The 22,402-nt window shown below is 40.7% G+C and overlaps 1 protein-coding gene across 3 annotated transcripts in view; it reads left to right on the forward strand.

Moving 5' to 3' along the window:
* Window positions 1–17,418, forward strand: part of ABCB7 (ATP binding cassette subfamily B member 7) — a 47,421-nt gene extending 30,003 nt beyond the window's left edge. For all 3 annotated transcript variants that reach the window (XM_062006329.1, XM_062006327.1, XM_062006328.1), the window contains exons 5-16: window positions 2,265–2,397; window positions 2,834–3,102; window positions 3,954–4,042; window positions 4,124–4,211; window positions 5,069–5,243; window positions 5,551–5,708; window positions 6,246–6,409; window positions 6,576–6,705; window positions 7,187–7,358; window positions 8,813–8,916; window positions 10,501–10,608; window positions 13,332–17,418. In XM_062006329.1, the coding sequence (XP_061862313.1) occupies window positions 2,265–2,397; window positions 2,834–3,102; window positions 3,954–4,042; window positions 4,124–4,211; window positions 5,069–5,243; window positions 5,551–5,708; window positions 6,246–6,409; window positions 6,576–6,705; window positions 7,187–7,358; window positions 8,813–8,916; window positions 10,501–10,608; window positions 13,332–13,550 (1,809 nt within the window). In that variant the 3' untranslated portion in view covers window positions 13,551–17,418. The remainder of the gene's footprint in view (window positions 1–2,264; window positions 2,398–2,833; window positions 3,103–3,953; window positions 4,043–4,123; window positions 4,212–5,068; window positions 5,244–5,550; window positions 5,709–6,245; window positions 6,410–6,575; window positions 6,706–7,186; window positions 7,359–8,812; window positions 8,917–10,500; window positions 10,609–13,331) is intronic.
* Window positions 17,419–22,402: the final 4,984 nt, after the last annotated feature.

Here is a 22,402-nt window from a genome sequence, read left to right on the forward strand (position 1 = left end):
TTCTCCCAGGAAAACCTGCACTTTGTTGTGATGGTCATCACTGTAACACACTGGGTAGTATATTCATCTTTCTCAGGAACAAAATGCTGGCCAAAAATTGAGTTTCAATAACTCTGATGGCAAAGTGGGGCTTTATTATACTTGGAAAGGGGGGTGGGGATTTGAATTTCGGTATTGTAAAGATGCAAAATCTCTGTTAATGCATCCTCGGTTCTTTGTGAGCTTTGTGCTGAAGGTTTGAGCATGTGATGGCAGTAACCTGTTCGGCTGCTGTGTGTAATTGAAGTTACCAGACAGTAGTGTGTACTGCTGCTTTGATAGTATTTGTTGGCTTTCTGCAGATAATGCTATCCTCAGGTCGTTTTTTTAAATGGAGATTTCCTCCATTCCAACCTATTAAAAGGGGAGCTGCTGCTGAATGATGCTCAGACTGGATACATTTCAGAGGAATGTATTTGAAGTAGGGCCTGATCTTTCAGCACTTTTTTCAGTCACAAACTAACCTGTAGTAATCTCACCTACACACCCTCACACCTCATCTGTCTTCTCTCAAAAGTTATCTAGATGATTCTGTATTGAGAATTAGGCAGTCTTTTTTTGTCTTTACTCTTACCTGCTTGGTGTATTTCATAGGGGAGACACAGGGGAGAAGAGGAGAAAATAGATTCCTTCCTCTTTTGCATTTTAAATCTTTGCCTAAAACAGGAGTTAAAAAAAATAAACAATACAGATGGGAAAAAATAGACCAAACAACTTTTTTTTCAATGATCCTGTAGTTAAAAGAAGTGTTTTCAAATCTTCCTCTCTTGGTGAAGTACCAGTCTTCTGCCACTTACAGTGATTTGTAACTCTGGGAATAATTGATACTGGGATAGTTATTGTAATTACCAAAAGCTTGTCTTCAACTTGAATTTGGACTGAAGTGATGAAAGATTTTACCACTCCTTTCACTTGAAACCTAGTTTTATCCAGTTAATTTACAGTTTTTTCACTAGGCTTTCAGCTCTGACAGACGTCCCTAAATACAATTGAGATCTAAGTGCCTATACAAAACATTTGGTGGAGAGAGATGAAATATCTTTGTCAATCTGTTTGGGTTTTTTGTTTCTTCTCATGTAAAATAATTTGTCATCTACTCACATTTTTTTTTCCCAAATATTGGAAGAAATACCCCTAACTTTAAGCAAAGTCAGCTCACTGTAAAGTATTTTAACAGCTGCCATGATTATAAGATTATAGGTCTTAATGTACCTCTTGAGATGCTAAAAAACCTGTATATCTTATTTGCACAACTTCAGAGTTAGAAGCAGTCTGAATTAATGAATCCTATTAAATGAAGAGAACCTTTTTTCTTGTTAGTGCGAGTGATGTAACAATGGAATTTCAGATTGTTACGCTGTCTTCAAGCTTTTCTGTATTTCCTCATGCTACAGTTGTGCAAACAAAAACCCTCCAAGTCAATCCATTACATACCTAGCTGTTTTGCTTTTTGCATGTAGAGGGGACTCAACTATTAGAGGAGGTGCATTTGGGTTCTGGTGATCTCACAGAATTAGCCATTGACATAGCATATGCCAGGTTGTGGATCTGACTTTCATAGTTGGTTTGAAAGCTCGTATTTTTCAAGTCAGTTGTAATGTCTTGTCCACTGTATGGGAAAATGTTTTGTGCTGCTGTGCCAGGTGCTGGGGTTAATGTAGATATTTATGTTTATAGTGGTGTTGCAAATGGAAAGAATTATTTAAATACTAAGGTAATATTAAGTCAGAAGAGATAAAGGAGAGGTTAGCTTCATTTCTCTGACTTGTCTAGAGCTTTGGTTTAATAATCTCAGTTCACCTGGTGTTAGCAACATGTGGTTGAGTTGTTTCTTTTGTGAGAGTAAGTTCTTCATCCTGCATATTGCCAGTATCCCCAAGAGTGATGACATAATTTAGTAGCATTGTGAGTATTTATCATAGAAGGTCTGTTGCCTGCTTCATTTCCTAGTCTTGCTGTTGCTGCATTGAGCACTCAGCCTCAGTTTAAGTGCCTTTGCACTATACAATTCGTTTAGGATAAAAACTGATATTTAAAAGGAGCCCATGAGAGACACAGACTCTGCAGTCCCAGGAGTAAAGACTTAACAGTGTGGAGAATATTGTGTATGCCTGAAATCAAGAGAGACATCTCACTCGTGCAAGGGGTTCAGAACTAAATGCATCAGTAGAGCAAAAAGTTATGTGTTAATGCATATGGACTAATTGATGTTCTTATGCTTTTAGGCCATGAATATATTGGTTCCCTTCATGTTTAAGTATGCAGTAGACAGCCTCAACCAGATATCTGGAAACGTCCTCAACCTCAGTGATGCACCAAACACAGTGGCCACTGTGGCCACCGCGGTTCTCGTTGGCTGTAAGTGCTATTCCCAGTTCTGTTGACAAGTGTGAAGGTTCTGGAGTGAGGGAGTGGGAGAGCAGAGCAGAGCTGCTGACCTTCATGCTGCTAAGCACCTAGGATGGATTATTTCTGTGTTGATGTCTGCTCCCAGTGTTCTGTGACCTTGCTTCTGGTATTCCAATTAAAAACTAAAATACTGCTTAGAAAAATGATTCTTGATTATAAATACTCCCCTTTCTTACAAGCAGCTGCAGAAGAAACTGATGTGAAATGTGTGCACAATGGTTTATAAACCATAAATAAGCATAAGTTATAGACCAATTAAGTATAAGTTATCTTTCAACTAAAAATATTGGAACTATGTAAAGCATGAGTGTAATGTGATTTCATGCATGAAGGGAAAATGGAAGTACAACTGTTTTCATTGTGCAAACTTTCTCCTTTTTTTCAGATGGTATCTCAAGAGCTGGGGCAGCATTATTTAATGAAGCTAGAAATGCAGTGTTTGGGAAAGTAGCTCAAAATTCAATCAGAAGGATAGCAAAGAATGTCTTTCTGCACCTTCATAACCTGGATTTGGCGTTCCATCTAAGTAGGCAAACCGGAGCTCTGTCAAAAACCATCGACAGGGGAACAAGAGGCATCAGTTTTGTTCTTAGTGCTTTAGTATTTAATCTGGGACCTACCATGTTTGAAGTGGCTCTAGTCAGTGGAATTCTGGTAAGTGTTGTTTATTCATGAGCTGGAATTGTCTCATTTAAGAATAATACATTGATTTACCAAAGTCTACTGAGCATTAATACTAATAGAATTCATAAGATGGTTGTGAAAGCAGCTGCTGCTAAGGAGAACAATCTATAGTTTTCAAATATTAGTTGCTTTAAATCTGCTTATTTGAAATTGTTTTCACATGTCTTCAGCCAGTGGTGCTGATGTGGGTGGTTTTTAGTGTTTTTCTTCAGAATTGTTGAAAAGGATGAATTCTGTGAAGTAAACTCTGCACAGAAGTGTGAAATGTGTCTGGGTAACCGTTGAGGAAGCAGGATACTGGTGTCCAGGAGTGTTGTGTCTTATTGTGCTGAGAACAGAGGAGGGAGTGTTTATTGGCTCTCTTCTGAGTACTGGTCTTTTCTTACTCAGAACTTAGAAGTGAAGATTGTCTGGTGGAAAATAGGCTTCTCCTTGCAGGTTTTTAGTTTAATAAGCTCAACTTAAGGCTTTTCTTTTTGCAAGGCCGTTTATTTCTTCTGCTCTGGTCTTCAGCTTTCTTTCAAAATCCACCCAAAAAGCATGCAGACAGATACTTGTGATGATATCACAAACATCAGCAACGTTTATGTTTTAAAATGCCAAAAATAACTTCCAATATTACATTGTACTCTAGCTCTTGGTTATCTCCTCCAACGTTGTGTGTATATCCCTCTCCCTACTACTTTCCTTTTTGAGTTTATGCCTGTATTTAATCTTTAACTGTTCAGAGCAGAGAGTGGGTTGGGAGGGACGTTCAGAGTTCTTCTTTTGGACTAAACTATCACAGTTTTGAGCATGACTTTTTTCCCTTTTATGTTTAGTATTACAAATGTGGTGCAGAGTTTGCTTTGGTAACTCTGGGGACACTGGGAACCTACGCAGCATTCACAATAGGAGTCACACAGTGGAGGTAAGGCATGTCCTTAGATTCATCAGGGTGCTTCAGTGTTGCCTCAGCCCAAACTCTTGACTATATGAAACCTTTTTCCAGGACTAAGTTTCGAATAGAAATGAACAAAGCAGATAATGATGCAGGTAATGCTGCAATTGACTCGCTACTGAATTACGAGACTGTGAAGGTAAGGCCAGTCTTTACTGCTAGGCTCTTTGTCTTTCTTCTGTCAAACTAAGGAAAGTAAGTCATCTTTTATAGGGCTACGTATTTGGAGTGATAGCTTGTGTTTAAAACATTATTCATTTGAATAGACAGAGCATTGTCAAAGTTGTTAGTGGGGCTTGGAAAAATCTATTTGCTAATAAAGAGCGAGAAGTTTTCCTGACCAAATGGCCTCGACCATCAGTTTCTGCACTATGTAAACTCAGAGTCTTGAAGCTTCGCTTGTTTGCAAAATGTCAGCCTGCAACTTCTCAAATGAGCATGTGTACTGGTTTGAATTACCTATTGGGGTTTGTAGCACACCATTGCAATGTTCACAGGAGAGAACAAGTCTCCCTTGGTGATTCTACTGCTACTACTAAAAATAATCCTGTGGACAGCTTTGAAATTGTCCAGGCTCTTGCTTATGTTATGCTTCTTTTAATTGTGGAGAACTAGAACTGGAAAGATGAGCAGAGGAGTAATCCATGAAGTTCTGAGTTCTGTCACAGTAACAAGGATATTCTAGTACATAGAGGACATGAACTTTTTTGTCTTTTAATATCTAGTGGCAGCTGGTTTTAGCATTAATCAGAAGTTCTGCAAAGCAATCACCCAGTGTTACTAGAACACGGGTATGGTGAGGGATCTCCATGATGTCTCCTTTCCCAGTGCAGAATGTGTTGTGATTTGTTCTTGTTTTTTGTCTTCACAGACCAATCTTTTATATCTTCTCTTTAGTTGTTAGAAGTGTTGGAAAGGGCTTGCATGTAGCATGTTTCTACTGAATGTTACAGTCTAGTATGTTTATAACAGTTATTCTTTTTGTGTGTGTCCCAGTACTTCAATAATGAAAAGTATGAGGCCCAACGGTATGATGAATTCTTGAAGACCTATGAAAATGCCTCCCTGAAGACTACCTCTACTTTAGCTCTCCTGAATTTTGGACAGAGTGCTATATTTAGTGTTGGCTTAACAGCCATCATGGTGCTTGCTAGCCAGGGCATTGTTGCAGGTAACTCATCTGTCTATAAGCTAAAAATGACTCTCCTTTAACTTGTTTCTAATAGAGGGGTTAGTTTTCATTAACTTATTGTTGATGTGATAGCTCATCACACACATTGCCATTTGTTTCAGGCTCCTTCCTATGTAAAATCTGATCTTCTGAGAATGTGTTGTGTTTGCTGTTTAACACCTGGGTTTAGAAATGGGATAAAAGGAACCAGATCTTATTGACTTGATGATTTCTTTAAAATCTTTTGGTGCTTCCTAACAAGACAACCCTTCAAGTCTCCTTATTCTCTCATCCATTTTGTCTTAAGGCAGCCTTTCTGTTGGAGATCTAGTAATGGTGAATGGATTGCTGTTCCAGCTTTCTCTTCCCCTAAACTTCCTGGGAACAGTATACAGAGAGACAAGACAAGCACTTATAGATATGAATACCTTGTTTACACTTCTCAGTGTAGATACCAAAATTAAAGTAAGTAGAGGCTTGTTTTCTTAAGGTATCTGGATGTTTAATAGGGCTGTTTTCTGACAATGGCATCGTTTCATCATGTTTGTTACCTTCCAGGTTTAATTTCTATTCAAGAAAGGTGTTGTGTAAGGATGCTATTCTGCCTCTTCTTTAAGTGCAGTTAGTGCAACAGCAGCTGCTTTTTTTTCTTGCAGAACCTTTTAGAGAGAACAAAAGTTGCTTTACAGAAGCTATATTAAGATTTTTGTTAAGTATTCATGCCTTGTACTCGAGTTTTTATTTGTAATTAATGATGCAGAATTTATTACTGCAAAAGAAGTTGTGAAGCAGAGTGTTTACAGCAGCAATTTTTACCTTCTTTGGGGAAAAGGAGAAACAAACCAATCTTACTTGTGTGGCAGATTATAATTATTTTCAACATATCCCTGCTGGAGTGTCTGTGTTGCCTCCTTCCTGAGCACTGAAATGGACTGTTCAGCTTGTTGAACTGCTTGAGATACTGTCCAGGCAGCACATAAAGTGCTACCCTTCTTTTACTAGGACAAAGAGCTGGCTCCACCGCTGCAGATCACACCACAGACTGCTGCCATCGCCTTTGACAATGTGCATTTTGAATACCTTGAGGGGCAGAAGGTTCTTGCTGGAGTGTCTTTTGAAGTCCCTGCAGGAAAGAAAGTGGCCATTGTAGGAGGTAGTGGGTCAGGGTGGGTAAATGGACTAAATACACCAATCAGTGATGCAGCATTTTGTTTAAGTGTGTTTGTCCTTGATTTGCTTTCTATTATTTTTGTTGGTGACATCGGTTCTGTCTGGAGATGGTGAATGGCAAATCAGAGATGTAACATTAGCTTGAATTCTTGTCAATTTCAGGAAAAGCACAATTGTGAGATTATTATTTCGTTTCTATGAACCTCAGAAAGGAAATATTTACATTGCTGGACAGAACATACAAGATGTCAGTTTGGAAAGCCTGAGAAAGACAATAGGAGTGGTACCTCAGGTATGCCATGTTTAATTCTTCTCAAATACTCCATAATTTGTAGTACTATGATATTGTGGTTAATAAGGCCAATCCTAATGCAGTGGTATTGTCTAGTTCTTTAGAAAATCACCATGCTGCTTGGGTTTTTTGTGTTTTCCCCCAGGTAATATTATGGCTTTATGTGCATCATCATGTAGATCCAATTTCTGAAATGTGTTTAAGCTAAGAAACTGCCTCCAGCTTTAAGTGATTTAGCACTATAGTTGATTACCACCCATAATGAGTTAGCAAAGTGGTAAAAGTATTCATGACATATATATTTAGGATACAAAATGTATTAATCCCATTTTTGGGGAAAAGAAATATACCCAAATACATTTTTCCTTCAGGCTTTGTAGAAAAATAGAAGCTGTTCTGTATTGATTTCTTCCATGGATTGGGGATGGTTTTTAAACTGTTGTTCCTGGTTTCTTGTGAAATATTCTTTCCATAAACGTAGGATGCTGTTCTCTTCCATAATACTATTTATTACAATCTGCTCTATGGCAATATTGGTGCAACACCAGAAGATGTGTATGCAGTAGCAAAGCTGGCAGGAATCCACGATGCCATCCTCCGAATGCCAAATGGTTACAACACTCAGGTTGGTGAACGAGGACTCAAGCTCTCAGGTACATTCTTTGTATCCCTTTTGCTACCTCAAAGTTCAATGCATGCTTAGCTTTGTTTTAGCTTATTTACAATTTAACATAACTGTAAGGCTAAATATTAATATAGAAAACCAAATATTAATAGGAAACTATGAGTTTAAGTGGTGAAGTAAGCAGTTAGTGCAGTTCTTACTCATCTCCATGATTGATTCATTAGAAGTAAATAATGAAAACCAAGTTGATTTGATTTTTTCAAGTAGAATCCATTTCAGTGTGTTATAACAGATGTGTAATAGAGAGAGCTGTAGCAGCCCAAACCCTCAACTCTGTGAGGAAAATGGTTAATGCATTGCTGTCCTGAATATGAGTTGGGAAAAGCATGAAACAAGTTGATAGCCTACAAATGTAAGGAAAGACCTTGGAATTTGTTATTGTAGCATGTCTTTCAAATATGGATATTGTCAAGCTATGAGTTTTGAGCATGCTTTAAGAGAGAGGGAGAGTATATTAAAATAGACTGAGTAAATGGTACATATCTGATTGCTACGGAGTTCTGCCAAAGACAGTTTCAAATTTGAACTGCAGCATTATTATCAGCCTTTTAAATGATTTAATAAAGCATGTTCTGTCCTGCTAGGAATGGAACATTAACAAGAACACAGTGATATTAAATGGCATGTTTTGAAGTTTTGAATAAAACAAAGGGGGACAAGTGCACAAATGTGAAATGTTTGCATTGCATACCAAATGTTTAGCAGATTTGAAGTTCTCAAATGCACCTGTTTTCCTGTCTGTAAAAGTTGTCCAAAGTTATTCTTGAGTAGATGTTGGCTGTGAGAATTGTGAAAGGAGGCAACTAGTCTGAAACTTAGCTACATCAGAAACCAACAGGCAATGAATTGTATATTGAGGGAGTATTTCAGCACCACGTCAGTTGTGTTCTTAAAGAAAGTTGCTGTGAGGTATGGACAAATCTGGGCCATTTCAGAGTGGAAGTTTAGATGAATTGAAAGGAGAGGCCTGAAAGAAAAAAAATGTGTGTACAAAATAGATGAAAGCAAATACAGCAAGCATGGACAGAGCATTGTTTATTTGTGAGACAAGACAGGATGTATGTAAAGTTATTGCTCAGGGCATAGCTTAGATGAGGTAAAAGAGCTCACACTCCCTGGTGTATAGAGTGAATTACTGTACATCATTGTTAGTTACCAGTACAATGCTCTTGCCTTGTAGCATATGTCATTTAAGAAAAGGATAAGCAATCTTGAATCACTTTGGATTTACCAGGGAGCAGAAACTTGAAGGGTATTTTATGTAACATGTACAGACCTTTATCAGAGGCAACTGAGATAGATATTAAAGGGAGGAAAAAAATCAACCCCCAAACCAATGATGTCTGCTGTTGAATGTAGAGTATAATGATTGTAACTTAATCTTCTTTGTTTTGTTTAAACTTCTTCCAACTACCCCTTCAGGAGGAGAAAAGCAAAGAGTTGCAATTGCTAGAGCAATGTTAAAGGAGCCGCTGATTTTTCTCTATGATGAAGCCACGTCATCTTTAGACTCAATAACAGAAGAGGTAAATGGGGAGAAGAAAAGGAATGTAGAACTGAAGTGGTGTAATCATATCTCATTCTGATGGTTTTCCCTTGTTCTTTTCCTCTCAGAATTCTAACTTTTTTTACCAGATTTGTGTCATGTGTTTTCCTGGTGTAGTTATTAAGAAATCCTGTACCAAAACCCTTTTCCTAAAGACTGAAGCAGAGATATTGGGTCTGTCTGCCTTCAGACACAGTGAAGAATATCAGCTCTGTCTCTGGATGTATTTTCTGTTTTACACTTTTGAGGTCCCATTCACCATAAAACATTAGTCTCTTGAAAGTGTTGCAAATACCTCATGTGGCCATCGAGTCTGAAGCTTTCCAATCTACTTTAAAAGGTGTTTAGATGGCATCTGATATTCATTCAAAATGTCTTATCAATAATTCTGACATAAAGCAGAACAGAAAAGCTCTTGTTTGTTGTGCAGCATCTTTCCGAGATGCAAATCAGGTAGGTGTAACCTGAAGTACTGCTGTTAATTTGCATTCATTTCTGAGGAAGGGCTGTGACACGTCAGAGTGTTGTGACATAGATGTCATGACACTACCACAGCAACTGTACCAGGCTTCATCATTACATCTTTGCTTAAACACAAAACTCTCTGCACCAGCAGTCATTTCACAAACTGATGTCATAAAAAACTAGAGCTAGAGCTGTGTTTCTGTTCACTTATGCAGCTTATTGAGCAAATTTATTGACTTGTAATCACTCATTACTTTCATTTTCCAGATACAAAGAAACCAGAGTACAAACTGTACATCTATATAGTACAGCATTCAAATATAGTGCAGCTTCCTCGGGCCAGAAGTGTCCGTAACATGGGCAGTTCTACAGAACACTGCTTGGATCTTCTGCACTTCTGTTTTGCTGTGTTTCTTGTAAGAATCATAAACAAAGCTGAAGGTTTCACAGCAGAACTGCACTTGGAAAACAGAAAATGAAAATAAGTCTGACAAAGTTTTGTGACAAAGGCAAGAGTATTTTGGGAAAATCAAGTGGACACTTCACTGTAGAGGGAGCAGAAATTCCCACTTAGTGCTGCTTGATTCTGAATGCAGTTTGGGAAGACTGCTCACAAAGGAAGCAGTGGATAGATGGATAATTCTCAGGATTGCTTTCATGTTGACGTGTTTCTAAGAGGGATTTTCTTCATGAACTTTCATTGTTGGGAAAGTATCATTATTATGATTCATTATTTTCACGTGCCTTTACTGCTGTTCCATGTTGCTTTCGTGGCATGGCTGCACGGGGAAGTTTCTCCTGAAGTTAAGTAACGTTTCTCTTCCTTTGTTCCTTGGGATTTCTGCATTTTCCTGTGGATACAAGACTTTTTTTGCAGCTTGAGGACTTAATCAGAGGCACAGATGTTTCCTGCTTGGGGTTCTTCTGTCTTTTCTGTAGATGCCCACAGCTGTTTCATTCTTATTGAGAAGCTATAGGAGTACAGGAGATGTTCCTCAAAACTTATTTCCAGTAATTTACATATTTCCAGACAGCATTTTATTTCTCTTTATACCACCTAGGAGCGTTGTAAGAGCTTGTCTGTCTCTCAATCTCACAGAACATTCTGAACGCCATGAGGGACATGGTGAAACACCGAACGTCGGTTTTCATTGCTCACAGGTTGTCAACGGTCGTGGATGCAGATGAAATCATCGTGCTGGATCAGGTGAGGTGATCACCCCGTGAGGTGCAATTTTCACACTATGTCAGCATTTGGTTTGGAGAGTCTGAGTGTCCATTTTGAAATATTATTCTCCCACCAAACTGCTGGAAGTTCCTTCTTTGTAAATGAACCATATGAGGAAATTCTATCCCAAGCTTTGCTTTCTATGTATGTCTCTTCTTTGCAACCAGCAGTTTCAGTTGCAGAAACTTGCATGTGTGTGACTCTCACATGTTGTGGTTTTACTTCATTTCTATAGTTCATTTAATTATATGTTCCTTATGTGGATTATGACAAATTGCACTTGATGCTGTGGGACTGACTTAACGTGTTCCATGTTTTTGCATCTGTTACATACGTCTGTCAGATTAAATTTCCTGATGTGTTCCCCCAATTTATGCTTCACTCTCATTGCTCAGTGAGTGTCTGTTTTTCACATGCATCCACTGTGTGTTTTTCTTTCAATGGGAAAACAGGACAGCATGTTCTGTTTCCATACAGATAAAACTGTTTTAGGATTGTGACCTGATCTAGGTGGGACCTGCTTTAGCAGTGGGGTTGGACTGGATGATCTCTAAAGGTCCCTTCCAACCCCTATGCTTGTTCAGCCTAGTCGTGTTATAAATCTGAACACCATTCTCTTTTGTACAAGTGAAAAGTGTGAGGATTCCCTTTCTCAATGCTTCTCTCATAAGAAAAAAAAGATTGGAGAAAAGTTTCAACGTTTGATTTACCAACATCACTGTTCAGAGGTTACTACATACTCAATCTGTCTCAAATCCATTTTCTTCTTTATTACACATAACTAGCTATAGATTTAAAATAAACAAATCTGCTTATTATAACTTCTTAGTTACTCTTTAGAGTGATAATGCTGAAAACACAGCGCTCTGATCTGCTGATAGATGTTAAATTTATCTGTGTGTTCATTCTCTTCAGTTACTGTTTGTATGCTTGTGATCATAGGTGTATGTAGTGACTAAAATATGCATTTCTAAAAGAAAATAAGTCATTCCTACAGTACATTAAATGGTTTTGTGAAGAATTAGAACAATCTCACCAAAAAAGTTACTGATGAATAAATCACTTGTACCGCTCTGTGGAGCTTTGGTTTGGTTTTGATCTGCTTGTTTTTTCAGCTTCTGCAGCAAAATAATTTCCTAAGGTGTATCCTTTTATGTAACTGCATGTTAAAACATCTTGCAAATGCTTTTAACATGTTATAAGGCAATCTGCACCTTTTTGTTTTCACAGCTTACCGAGAGTGTGTTTTGTGTTACAGTGTAACTGTTAAATTAAAAGGCACAACCTAAAACAGTAAAACAGCTAGGACACTGGCTTTCCTGAATGATCTTAGTGTAATAAAGATTGTCAATGAGTAAGGCAGCATGGTGCAGCTCTTGTAGTGCCCAGCTGCTTCTTGAGACATCATTGACGCTACGCTTGCTCAGCAGAAAGTCGCTGCTTGTCATCCCGGCTTGATTGGCGAGCCCGGTGTTAGCAACCAGATAAAAAAGGCTCAGTGCTGGAGGTGAGAGAAGGAAGGTTGTGACTGGGTTTGCTTAGCAGTTGAAATACAGCATCACAATTTCAGCACCTTTGCTGAGGTAAAATCGGAATAGTTCTTGAGTGAGTAAACAGCTAATGTATATCAATGATATATTGATCTTAGTGCTGTGAAGCTGAACAGAGAAGTTACAGTTTTGATGGTTATTCAAGGGTTATTATATAAGAGGCCATAAATCAGAAGCCTGGTCTCCACCACACTGAACTCACTTAAAGTTTTGAGATAAATTCTGCATTTATGTTGGTCAAGTGCCTACTTGTTCGCATTCCACCAGCATGACTAGTAATAGAAGTGACAAGACCCAATTTTTTTCCCAGCATGTTCATCAGCAGCTGTCACAAGGAGGTAGATTTAATTGTAGATCAGAATTTAGAACTAATATAAAATCCATGTAGTTGTCTATGTAATGCTCCTTTCCCAAAAGAAAGAATAGCTGGAGAATGAATATATTACTGTGTTTTGAAGTCAGTGACTGTAAATGTGTATCTCAAAGGGAAAAGATCAGTTGTGTTGTTTCAATGTCTGTAGGATTTGAGTTCTCCTCTCAGCTCTTCCTTCCTCTTCCCACAACAATAGTCACAGAATCATCTTTGCTGTGTAGAGCAGCACAGATGAACTGAACTGCTCACTTGGTTTTCATGATGGCAGTTGCAAGGACTCCAGTTTACACTAATTGTTTTTAGGATTGGGTTTTAAATGCATTTTGTTTATCTAGTACAAATCTCTCTCTGTGCTCTTTTCTTTTGGGTTCTTTGTGTGTGTGTTATCAAGCAGAGACAAATACATGTTTGTTTCAGTATGTTTGTGACATTTACACTAGTTAACACCTTGCTCCTCATACAGAGGTCTGTGTTTGTGTTGAGTAGCTCTTCCAGTTTAGGTAGTAAAACTCTACAAGTTAGTGGGCTTCAAATTGTGTCCAAATGGACAAAAGGCATCTCCTTTCCCGTTTTTGGAAGTTTGAGAAGAGCTCCTCACTTCCAGCTTGCAGTGCAACACATGATTCAGTTTTTCATTGCCATCCCAGGCTTTCTCATTCATAACAGCTGTAACCTGTACTGTAAAATTGTACCCCATGTTTTGCCAGCATTTATGTTCCTAAAGATCTGATAATACTGCTTACTGACCTGCTTACTGACTTACTCCTCTTCTTTTACAGGGTAAAGTCGTGGAACGTGGTAGACACGCAGACCTCCTTGCCAGTCCTAGCAGTCTCTACTATGAAATGTGGCACACGCAGAGCAGCAAAGTACTAAATAGTCATAACAATCCAAACTGGGAAGAGAGAAATAATCAGGTTTCCAAAGAGGAGGAAAGGAAGAAACTAGAAGAAGAAATTGTCAATAGTGTGAAAGGCTGTGGAAACTGTTCATGCTAAGTATGATCCTGGATTCATCTTCTACACCAGGTTAAAAATGCACAAGATTACAATGAAGTGCAGCTCTTGGGGTTTTTTTTTAAACTTCCTGGGTTTTGCAGTTTTTGGGTTTTACAGTTTCTCAGAGGGGACATAATTTCAACCAAAGGAGTTCTATTTTTACATCTTTAGAGATATCTAATATTCAGTGGCATATGCAAGAGCTGAGCTTTTTCAAAAACTTTAAACTTCTCAACCAAGAGTGTCACCTGTGGCAATTTTTAGGCATCAGTAAATTCTCCTGGTAGTTACTTGAGGTGGATTATTAATTTGCAAACAGATTTGTCCTTGATTTATGTTATTTATGTTATTTCTCATCATTGATAGTTGAAATATGACATGTTTAATTGCAGTTGGGCTAATTCAAACTCATTTGCTACGGAGGAAGATGCAATTTCAATTCTTCTGTCGTGTTCTGGTTCTTGTAAACAATAAGAAAAGCCTCAGCAAAATGTGAGAGGCTTTTAGTAGCAAACTAAATATTGGAATTATCCATCTCACCCTTCAAAAACACCTTTCATACTGGACTATTAGGAAATGTATCAGTATTATTGTAAAAGAGAACTAACATTATTTATAAGAGCTCGCAAAAATCTGGAATTGACGAAATGTTGTGTGGCTTTAGTTCTCTAAAGTTTCCCTTAAGTGAAAACAATCCCAAGTTCAGGTTTCTGTATCCTCAACATCTGCTGTTGTAGTCCAAGCAGAATGCAGTCACTTTTTCCTATTTCAGTCATGATCTTAGGCAGCAATTAAGCTTCAATAAAGACTTACATAAATTCCTATTATGTCATTAATGGATGAGAAAATGACCTGGAAAATGTTGAGAGGGTTGCTGTAATAACCTCACTTCAGTAGTCAAAACTTCAGTGTTGAGAAACCTCAGCCTTTGTGACTTCCAGGACATTGCAGGTGTATGGGGTTTGTGTGGAAAGGTTTTGGTAGCAGGGAGCTACAGGGATGGTGCTGGGAGAGGCTACTAAAGCTTTTCGTGTGCTGGACAGAACCAATAGCAGCCAATGGCCAAGATGGACCTGCCATTAGCCAAGGCTGAACTCATCAGTGATGGTGAGAGCCCCTCTGGGAAAACATGTCTAAGGAGGAGAAAAAAAACGTGCACAATGTTGTTGGAGCCAGGAGAGAGGAGATACGGAAAAGCAACGATTCTGTAGCCACTGAGGTCAGTGAAGGAGGAGATGTGTTCCAGGTGCCAGAGCAGAGGCTGTGGTGCAGCCCATGATGAGGCCCTGCCCCTGCAGCCATGGAGGCCATGGGAGAGCTGAGATTCACCTACAGCCCAGGGAGGACCCCAGACCAGAGGAGGTGGATGCCCAAAGGAGGCTGTGACACTTCAGAGAGGGAAGCCTATGCTGGAGCAGCTCCTGGTGCGACCTGTGGACCCATGGAGAGAAGAGCCCACGGTGGATGAGGTTTGCTGTCAGGACTGGTGACTCCTGGGGTGCCCACACTGGAGCAGTCTGTTCCTGAAGGACTGCAGCCTGTGGAAGGGACCCACGCAGGGGAAGAGAGGGAAGAGGAAGGAGCAACAGAAACGTGGTGAACTGACCACAACCCCAGTCCCTGTCCCCCTGCGCTGCTGGGAGTGAGGAGGTAGAGGAACTGGGGGTGAAGTTGAGCCCAGGAAGAAGGGAGGGGTGAGGGGAAGTTGTTCTAAGATTTGGTTTTATTTTCTCATCACCCTACTCTGACTTCTTATTGGTTTCCCCAAGTTGAGTCTGTTTTGCCCATGACAGTAATTGCTGAGTGATCTTTCCCCATCCTTATCTTAACCCAGGAGCCTTTCATTACATTTTCTCTCCTCTGTCCAACTGAAGGGTAGAGTGGCTTCAGTGGGCACCTGACATCCAGCCATGGTCAACCCACCTCAACAGTGTATTTTTAGGCTTTATCTCTTCGGGACATGTACCATGTCTGTCCATCTCTAGTCATTCTGCTACAGTTCTTCATGTTGCATTTGAAAATAAAAATATTTCTCTTGGATGATGAAAAATAACTTCTTTTTTTTGTCCTTCTGGGGAATTATACCAGTAGAATTGCACTGACATAATTATGTTTGTCAATCAGATGCAAGGTTTGTTTGTGTGGGCACTGGCAAAGCACTGGATTTGGTGCTTTTGGAAATCTAACTCCAAATAGTGTTGATATTTTTTTGTGTTACACCCACCCCTGCAACTAACTGGAGGAACACTGACTTAAAGGGAGTGAAACCTTTGCTGTCTTCTCTCCTAGTCACTCATTTTCTCTCTATTAAAATGATGGATGGAAAAAACCCAACCTCCCATCAATCTCCAGTTACAAATTATTTTTAAAGTCTATCGAATGCCAAGACTTTTATTTTCATCCTGGGAGTGCAGAAGCAAAGTGAAGCCTTGTTAATGTAGTGGCAGCTCAGAATTCTTCTGGCTTACAGTCTCTCCTTTATTTGCACTAATTGTCTCCTTTTTTTAGTTTCCAACAGCAGGAAGGTTGACTACAAAGGTGCAGTTCTCTCTGAACTGCCAGAAACACTTAGCAAAGGTGTATTAAAAAGTCTTTTTAGGAGGCATCTCCCTTTCCTGTGTTGTTCCTAGTGAAAAAACCCAAACAATGTGTCCCTTACCAATCCCTCCCAATCCCACAGGAGCTACCTGTTGGAAGTTAAGTCCTTTGTCTCCTGTTGCATCAGCAGATCATCAATATTTACAGATATCTCAATGGTGGGTGTCAGGAGGTTGAGGCATCACATTTTTTCTCTTGTGACGAGACAAGGGGTGATGGAAAGAAGCTGGAGTTCCATTTAAACAAAGAGTTCCATTTAAACATAAGGGAAAACTCTCACTGCTGAGGTGAGGGAGCCCTGGCCCAGGCTGCTCAGAGAGGGTATGGAGGCTTCTCAGGAGGTTTCCAAACCCACCTGGATACGTTCCTGTGTGACCCGATCTAGGTGGACCTGCTTTGACAAGGGAGTTGGACTTAGATGATCTCTAACAGCCCCTTTCAGTCTCTACCATTCTGTGATCCTGTGACTCTTGAGACAGTGTTTGTGGCATCTCTTGAAAAAGCCTTGCAGTTCTTATAAAAACAGATTTATTTTGGAGCTCTTTCACAGCCTGTGTGGATCTTGTTGATTCTGCTCTTCTGTAATCTGGAACATCACTTCTAAACAGCAGCTTTTCATTTTCTGGACTCTTAGCTGGTTGTTTTTCAAAATCCAAGTCATGTGCTGCCGTTATGGAACCTGTCAGCAATTTTTAGAGTGGAAAGAGCCATTTAATTTTCTTTCTCCTTTCAGTCTCTGTTTTTAAAGGAAATATGTTTGTGAAAAACAGGTGTTAGGGGCTGCTTCTTGCAGTGTGTACTCATCTATCAGCAGTGAACTTAGAGGATTTCATTTGAATTGTGAATAATAGTAAGTGAAAACTTAACAGGCACAGGGTGTGATGGCACAACGTGTTAAATTTTGGCTATTCTAACCTCCAGGATAAACAATACCTAATTGGTGATTGGTGAGGCTGGTTTGCCTCTCACAAAAAGCTGTTCATGACTTGTTACTTGCAGATGATCCTTCAGTTTACTCTCAGCACTGGGTTAGTAGTTATCTACACCTCTTAACTGAGATTTCAAGTGACCCTCACATTTCTTTTCAGAGTGGAAATGTAAAATCTACATTGTACAGGAAGATGGTAGATGTTTAAGAACAGTGACAGGAAGCTCATTTAAGATCCTATTGTGTAAACAGTCTGCTGGAAGGCTTCTTCCCCTGATTCCTGTTCTTCATCTGTGTGTAGATAATGACTACCAAATAAAGGATTTATGTTTGTGACTAGAAGTGGGTGTCCTCTCAAAATGGCTTTTCCAGCTTTGCAGCAAGTTGGTCGCTGGCATGAAGTATGAATAGCTGTGACTTTAGCAACAGCTATGGCTATATGGCTCTTCCACTCAGAAAGGGAAACTGTTTCCTTAGTAAAAGCAGTTGTTTGTGGCGCTTGGTGATGACAGTGAGGCTCGTAACAAACCCTGGGGGTGAGGATTAGCATAAAGCAACCACATTCCAGGTGATGGATCAGAAAGGTAAGTTCATATAGTGCACCTGAGCTCAGTTCCCACTCAGCTCTTACATCCCCTTGATTTTTCAGGGCATGGAGCTGCAAAAACATGTGAAGAGCCCTCAGGTGCACCATGCTGATGAGAATGACAAGTCTTGTTCAAAGCTTGACTGTTTCTTACATGAAATACTGAGTTGTTATAATGCAAACTCTTGTGAACAATAGATCTGCCATGAGGATTTGCTTGAGCCCTCAACATGATACTGTGTGTAATTACTGCCATTCTCTTTTTTGTGTGTGCAGCTGTACCTCTGAGTTTCTCGTTAGCAAATGAGAAAGCAGGAAATGGGAGGGGGAGAGGTTATTGTTGACATGTCATTTTGATGCACTTGCACCATACTGATCCGTATGAAAACTGGGGGTTCCAGGATGACTGGGTGAACTTCCAGATGTGGTTTCTAAAGGTTCCTTTGCTCTGTCTTTAAATCTTGTCATGAACTGTGCAGGAGTACTCCGTAAATGTTTACTGACAAGGAAGTCATCAATTTTTGAGGGGAAAGAGCTATAATGGGAGTATGTCTCTTTCTTTCTTCATGTATACGTATAACTTGTATTAGTGCTAATTTGAGTTGCATTGAGGAAAACAGTAATTACAAACCCAGCACTTTGTAATCTTCATATAAATTAGGAATCATTTTGAGGTTACCATGCACATTTAACATCCCATCTGTGCTCAAACAATGGTTGTAGAAGTGACAATTTAGCATTCTATCGATTATCTGCAGCTTCCCAGGGAAGAAGTCTCCAATTGTGTTTATTTTGGTTAGTTGAGCATCTGAATGGTCTCCCCCACCTTTAGTTCTGACATCTGCTAGAAACACCATTTCAGCCTGTGCCCAGGACGGGAGATTTGATTCCAACTGGGTGTTTTCTGGCTTCTGAGGAGTTTGTCACGTTTCTTGGAAGGAGCCAGGGCATTTTTCTCAAATAATTCTGATTTTAAAAGCATGTGAAGTGACATGGCAGTGCTGTGATGTGTAGTTGTCTTACTAATGGAACTGATGGTGAGGAAAGTAATTTGTAGGTATCTGTGGCATCGACAGACTATAACTCAGCTACTTCTTGACTTCAGTGTTCAGATTGGTGGGCCTGGTTTGGCAAGGGTTTGGACTGGATGAGCTCTAAAGGTCCCTTCCAACCGCTCCATTCTCCAATTCTGTGGTCTGATTTCTTTTTAAGAAAACCCTTGAAGTTAATCCCTGAAAAATACCGTTTTAATTCCTGCTCTGTGACTTTGGATTGGTTTCTGCAGATGTGACTAGCCCCAGAGAAAAGGCATGAGTCAACAGAAACCTTGGCAGATCCGTCCCACAGCAGGAGGTCTGCAGGCTGAGCCTGTCCCTGTCACCAGCTCTCTCTGCTCTCCCACCAGGACACTGCCAGCATGTCCCATGAGAATAAAGTATGATTAACTTTCTTTTGAATCACTGGGCACTACTTCACTGAGAGGGTTATTAAGCATTGGAATGGGCTGCCCAGGGAGGTGGAAGTCACCATCCTCAGAGATGTTCAAAAGGCAAGTAGCTGAGGTGCTGAGGGATATGGGTTAATTTAGTGATGGGGCTGGCAGTGTGAGATGAGTGGTTGGACTTGATGATCTTAAAGGTCTTTTCCAAGCATCGTGATGCTGTGTTCTGTGAAAGTAGGGCTGATGGAAAATGATTTGTGTGCATAATTACATCTGTGAATTCCCAGAGCTGCCGTGCAAGGTTCCTGCAGCTGCGTTGTAGCCGTGACCAAAGTCACCTCAGTGCCTCAGTGCAGGATCTGTCCCAGATGAAAAGTGTCATTGGTACCAAGTTGTGCATTGGATTTATTCATTTGAAAGAGACAAATGTCTGAGGGCAGGATTGAAAATGGCATCCCCAAAGCTGGAAGACTTAACATGACATCTCAGCTCCCCCACATTTCATTTCACTTTTGCAATGCTTTGTAGCCCATTATAAAATTGTCAAGCATTGATGCCACACCAGCTGAAAATGTCTTGTAAAGCTCTCAGACTTATCCTGGAGAGGAGAGAGGGAAAAGGAGAGAAGTTTTTGCTCTCATAGAATCACAGAATGCTGAGGTTGGAAGGGACCTTTAGAGATCATCCAGTCCAACCCCCCTGCAGAAGCAGGTTCACCTAGGTCAGGTCACACAGGAACGTGTCCAGGTGGGTCTTGAAGACCTCCAGAGCAGGAGCCTCCACACCCTCCCTGGGCAGCCTGGGCCAGAGCTCCCTCACCCTCACAGTAAAGTAGTTTTTTCACCAAGACACAATATTCCAGCCTGTGTTGTGTTCTTTGAGTACATTGTAAAGTGCCCTGCAAGTGTGACAGGAAGACTTGACTAGCCTTGTGCATACACCAACAAATATTTAGAGAAGTGGAGGTTGAAAAGATGAAAAATTTCTATGTTATGCTATTTAGAGCAAATGGAATGTGAAGGTCAGTCTGTAATTGGGAGTGAACGTTTGGCGTGCATTCGCTGCACGGATGATGAAATGCGCTACGCAGCTTCTAAAAGATGGAAATGCGTCTGCATGGGTTCTCACACAGGGCTGGGGAGGAAAAGCTGTGCTTCTTCAGCTATTTGAAAAGCTAACTGGCTTTTGAAGAACACAGATAAAAGGTTGAGCTTATTTGCAATTAAAACCAGGGAATGTTTTCTGGGGGGAAAAAACCCCAGTGTTTGCAGTTTGTGGAAGGTAATGAGTGGTGTGGCTGGTCACTGCTGCTCTGGGTCAAGTCATGGAGGAGATCTGGCAGGCTACAAGCACAAGGCAAAAGTATCTTAGACTGGACTTGTTACTTTTGCCTTGTGGAAACGGAATTAAAGAATCTTAAAGGTTCGAAGGGACCTGGAAAGCTCATCCAGTGCAACCCCCCTGCCAGAGCAGCACCGCCTAGAGCAGGGCACACAGGAACTCATCCAGCTGGGTTGGAATGTCCCCAGAGAAGGAGACTCCACAGCCCATCTGGGCAGCCCCTGCCAGTGCTCCCTCACCTCAACAGGGAAGAAATTCTTCCTTGTGTTTCTTTGGAACCTCTTCTGTTCCAGCTTGTACCTGTTGCCCCTTGTCCTGTCATTGGCCATCACTGAGAACAGCCTGGCTCCATCCTCCTCACACCCAGCCTAGATGGATTTGTAACATGAATGAGGTCACCCCTCACTGTTTTATTTTGAAGCCTTTGTAAGGGATGTGCTGGTAACAGGGTTTGTGTGTTTGGACCTGAGATTGACACACCTCACCAAAAAAAGAGATCAAGTCTCTGTCAGTCCCCTAGTCTCTGCTGGAAGGAAGCTCGAAGGAGCAGCTCATTAAGTGTTAGTGAGTTCAGCAAAACAACTGAAATGCTAATTAGTGGGGAAGCTGCTAGGTGAGGTAGATGAGGGTCTGGTGTATTTGGCCTGCTCTCCCACAGGCTGTGTAGCTGCCGTCACAGAGCAGTAGCACTAACAAGAAGGTCTTTTGGGCAGACTTCAGGCTTTTTAACAGACTCCAGTGCACGGATGAAGTGCATGTACGTATCTGAGGATTGTGTAAAGTGAAGACTGGGAGGAATAAGATTAGTAACCTGAAAAATAGTATCATGGAAGGACCTGAAGTTTCTCTTTGAGGCTGCGGAGGGAATCGATTGGTGTTTAGTGGTGTGTGATGTGTACAGACCGTGGAGTTACTGAAAATGTCATTTGCCTGAGCAAACTGTTTCTGAAGTTTATAGGGCAAAAATAAATCAATGAGCTGAAGTTGTACAATGCACTGACTTCTTCTTAAACAGTATTTTTACAGTATTTAGATAAAAATGTCAGAGGAAGAGAAATTCAGAGAGGTGAGCTTAGGTCTGTGGGGGAAGGAAGATTTTCTACCTGGAATCCCTGAACTGCAAGATTTGAGTGCTGAACGTGGCCTGGCGTAAGAGTGACTGGTCGCAGGGCTTCTCCATGCAGCTTTGCATGTGAGCTGATCGCATCTCCTTCAACATTACCTCCTTTGCTCTCTATCTGGGCTCTAACTCTCCCTAAAATATTTCCTGTCTATAAACTGGAAGAAGCATGAGCAGTTTCTCCCTTAGGGCTGGGCTTTTCCCTTGCGTGCTGTGGAGGGGGCTGCCTTGGGCTGAGATGCTGTGGACTGCCAGCCCTCCTGCTGCCTTTGGACCACTTGTGTAGCCACTGTCTTGCAGGGAGAGGTTTGCTTTACAGACTGCTCCTTGGGGAGCTCTACCAAAGCAGCTGCTTTTTCCAGCTTGAGTGTGCAAGTAGCCTGAAACATGAGTAAGCTGGTAACAGGCACCTGCTCGGTGCTGCCTTTTGTCCACTGTGGTGGGTGTATTATTCGAGCTCTCCAGGCATCTCGTTTTCAGCAGCATCTCTTGTGTGCCATCAGGCCTTCCAGAATGGCCAGAGATAGCTTTGCAGAGAGTGGTACAGGCACCCAATTCTTGCAGTGTTGGAAGGATTTTTGAATGTTGCATCCACTGAAAATGAGTGTTACCAGAACCCTTTGTTTCTGCTTGGTGCTGCTGCAGAGAGCACACCCGTGTGTCAGGATGTGTGTTTGGGCACCATGTCCCTGCAATATGTGGATGCAATGGGGTTCAGTCCCTGATGGCTTTGTGTTTCCTTCCCAGTCCCCTGGAATTTTTGGTGTTAGAAATCTCCAACTTGACCACAGATACCTTCCTACACCAAATGGCTGAAGATTTACTTCCTTAATCAACA

Source organism: Colius striatus, chromosome 13, assembly GCF_028858725.1.
Source record: "Colius striatus isolate bColStr4 chromosome 13, bColStr4.1.hap1, whole genome shotgun sequence".
NCBI classification, from domain to species: Eukaryota; Metazoa; Chordata; class Aves; order Coliiformes; family Coliidae; genus Colius; species Colius striatus.